This window comes from Octodon degus, unplaced genomic scaffold, assembly GCF_000260255.1.
Source record: "Octodon degus isolate 3935 unplaced genomic scaffold, OctDeg1.0 scaffold00140, whole genome shotgun sequence".
Taxonomy (NCBI): domain Eukaryota; kingdom Metazoa; phylum Chordata; class Mammalia; order Rodentia; family Octodontidae; genus Octodon; species Octodon degus.
Genome location: NW_004524716.1, coordinates 3270789 through 3272789, shown reverse-complemented (window position 1 = coordinate 3272789; position 2001 = coordinate 3270789). Strand labels below are relative to the sequence as shown.

The following is a 2001-nucleotide window of genomic DNA, read 5'->3' as shown; positions in this document are numbered from 1 at the left end:
TTTTTTTTGGAACCGGGGATTGAACTCAGACCCTTGAGCTTGCCAGGGAAGCACTTATTCTACTGAGCCATCTCCCCGGCCCAAGAAATGTAATTTTTGTATCTGACAAAGTCAGTCAAATCCCCTCAGTATTTATCCTGTTATCTTGTACCATAGTTTGTAGATCCTTTGTCAGTGTCAGCCGTGTGGATGAGTCATGGCCATTGCTTGACCAATTTGCTCTCTGTGAAAGCCTGAGAAAATGTTTTCTCTCTATGTGACTCTCCTTAGGCACACTCTACATCATTGATCACATTGCCCTGTGGCCCCATAACCTCCTTGATCAGAAAATTTGGGAGACAATTGAGTTATATGATGTTACAGTATAGGTTCCCCTATGTCCTGAGTCTTCACTGATGTATGGTATATGACAATTTTTGATCAAATCTTATATTATTTGCCATGCTAAAGACATTTTTAATGATTTTTGTAATGTCACAGGTTTGCTCACAGAAATCCAATGTAACTCAAAGAGACTTCGAAAGAATGTTAAGCAGAAGAATAGTTTTCATTCTGACATCAAAGTGGAAGAGAAAGGAGCAAACAAGAAACCTGTGTCATCAACCAGAAAAACGGCAAGACGTTTCTCACACAATTTCTTTTTTGTTAGTGATATCTTATTCAATAAGTATGCATTACAGTTTCCTGTATTTTTTTTTATAGATTCAGGACAGCATGGATTTAAGTCAAGAGGAACATCAGCTTATTAGTAACATCGTAGCTGCTCATCAAAACTATATAATTCCTTTAGAGGAAACAAAAACATTTGTATGTATTTGTTAATGGCAAAAAATAATTTATAATAATATTACACAACAAAGCATAAAATAACAGTTCAAAATTTCAATAGTTAAAAGAAAATGACATTTATTTTATTCCTTTTTATGTGTTAGATGCAGGAAAATGCTAATCCTGAGCTGAGCTTTTTGCAACTCTCAGAGACAACAGTCCTACACATGCATGGGCTGGTGGATTTTACCAAGGGACTTCCAGGTATTACATTGCCTTTCGAATACATTAATACTTAAACCCGTGATTCACAAAATTTTCTGCTGTAAAAGATGGGGACATTGAAGGAAAACAAAATTTGTGTTTGTTTTTTTTTTTTATACCAATGCTGCCTATAACTGCAAAAACATGCTTGCTTCAATCAGGTGGGTTGAAATCTAAATACTGTATTTAAAAATGTTAGTGAAATGACTTTAGAGACTTGAAGTAAAACAAATATTCTTTGGTTGTATGTTTTATTTAATTTTTGGAAATGACTATTTATAAATTTTTATTATGAATTAAAATTTTTTCTTGTGGTAGAATCTTGCTATGTGCTCTACCTCTCCTGATCCTCATGATCCTCCTGTCTGTTTCCTGGATACTGGGATTAATCCCATTTGGCTTGGCTTGCTTTTCAGATAGAACATAAGACAGAGAAAAATCCCTATATGATATTAAAAAAATCATGCAATTGTTGGCCAAAACATAACTACTTATTTACATATATAGTAACTTATAAAAATAAAAATTTCAAGACTATATCAGACATGTTCATTTTATTATTGCTATAGGAAACATATTATCTAGTCCCATAGGAAAATATCCAGTTCCAGTGAAGGTGCTCCAAAATATTTCCATGTACAATCAAAAATTTTGTTCATATTTGCAGCTGCATATTGTGATTATCCTTACTGTTTTTGTCTGGCAGGTGATGGAGATGGAATGAGACTTTTTTGTAGTGTTGGAACTTAAATTTAGGACCTAAATTGCTAGGCAGCGCTCTATGTCTGAGCTACCTCCCCAGGTCTATGTCATGATTTTTCTAAGGGAGAATTTATGATTCATAAGTAAATAAACAAAAGGTTGAACATTATACCTGAAAATTATCTTTTCACTATTTCTTCATGACATTTCCTTAAAGGATTTAAGCATTTGACCATTGATGATCAGACTGCATTACAGACAGGATCA

At 33.8% G+C, this 2001-nt stretch overlaps 1 protein-coding gene across 1 annotated transcript in view; it reads left to right on the top strand.

Annotated features, from left to right (window-relative positions):
• Window positions 1-2001, top strand: part of LOC101582787 (bile acid receptor) — a 19432-nt gene that overhangs the window by 16432 nt on the left and 999 nt on the right. The window contains exons 4-7 of the mRNA XM_012517023.2: window positions 481-644; window positions 703-807; window positions 933-1032; window positions 1952-1997. Coding sequence (XP_012372477.1) covers window positions 481-644; window positions 703-807; window positions 933-1032; window positions 1952-1997 — 415 coding nt within the window. The remainder of the gene's footprint in view (window positions 1-480; window positions 645-702; window positions 808-932; window positions 1033-1951; window positions 1998-2001) is intronic.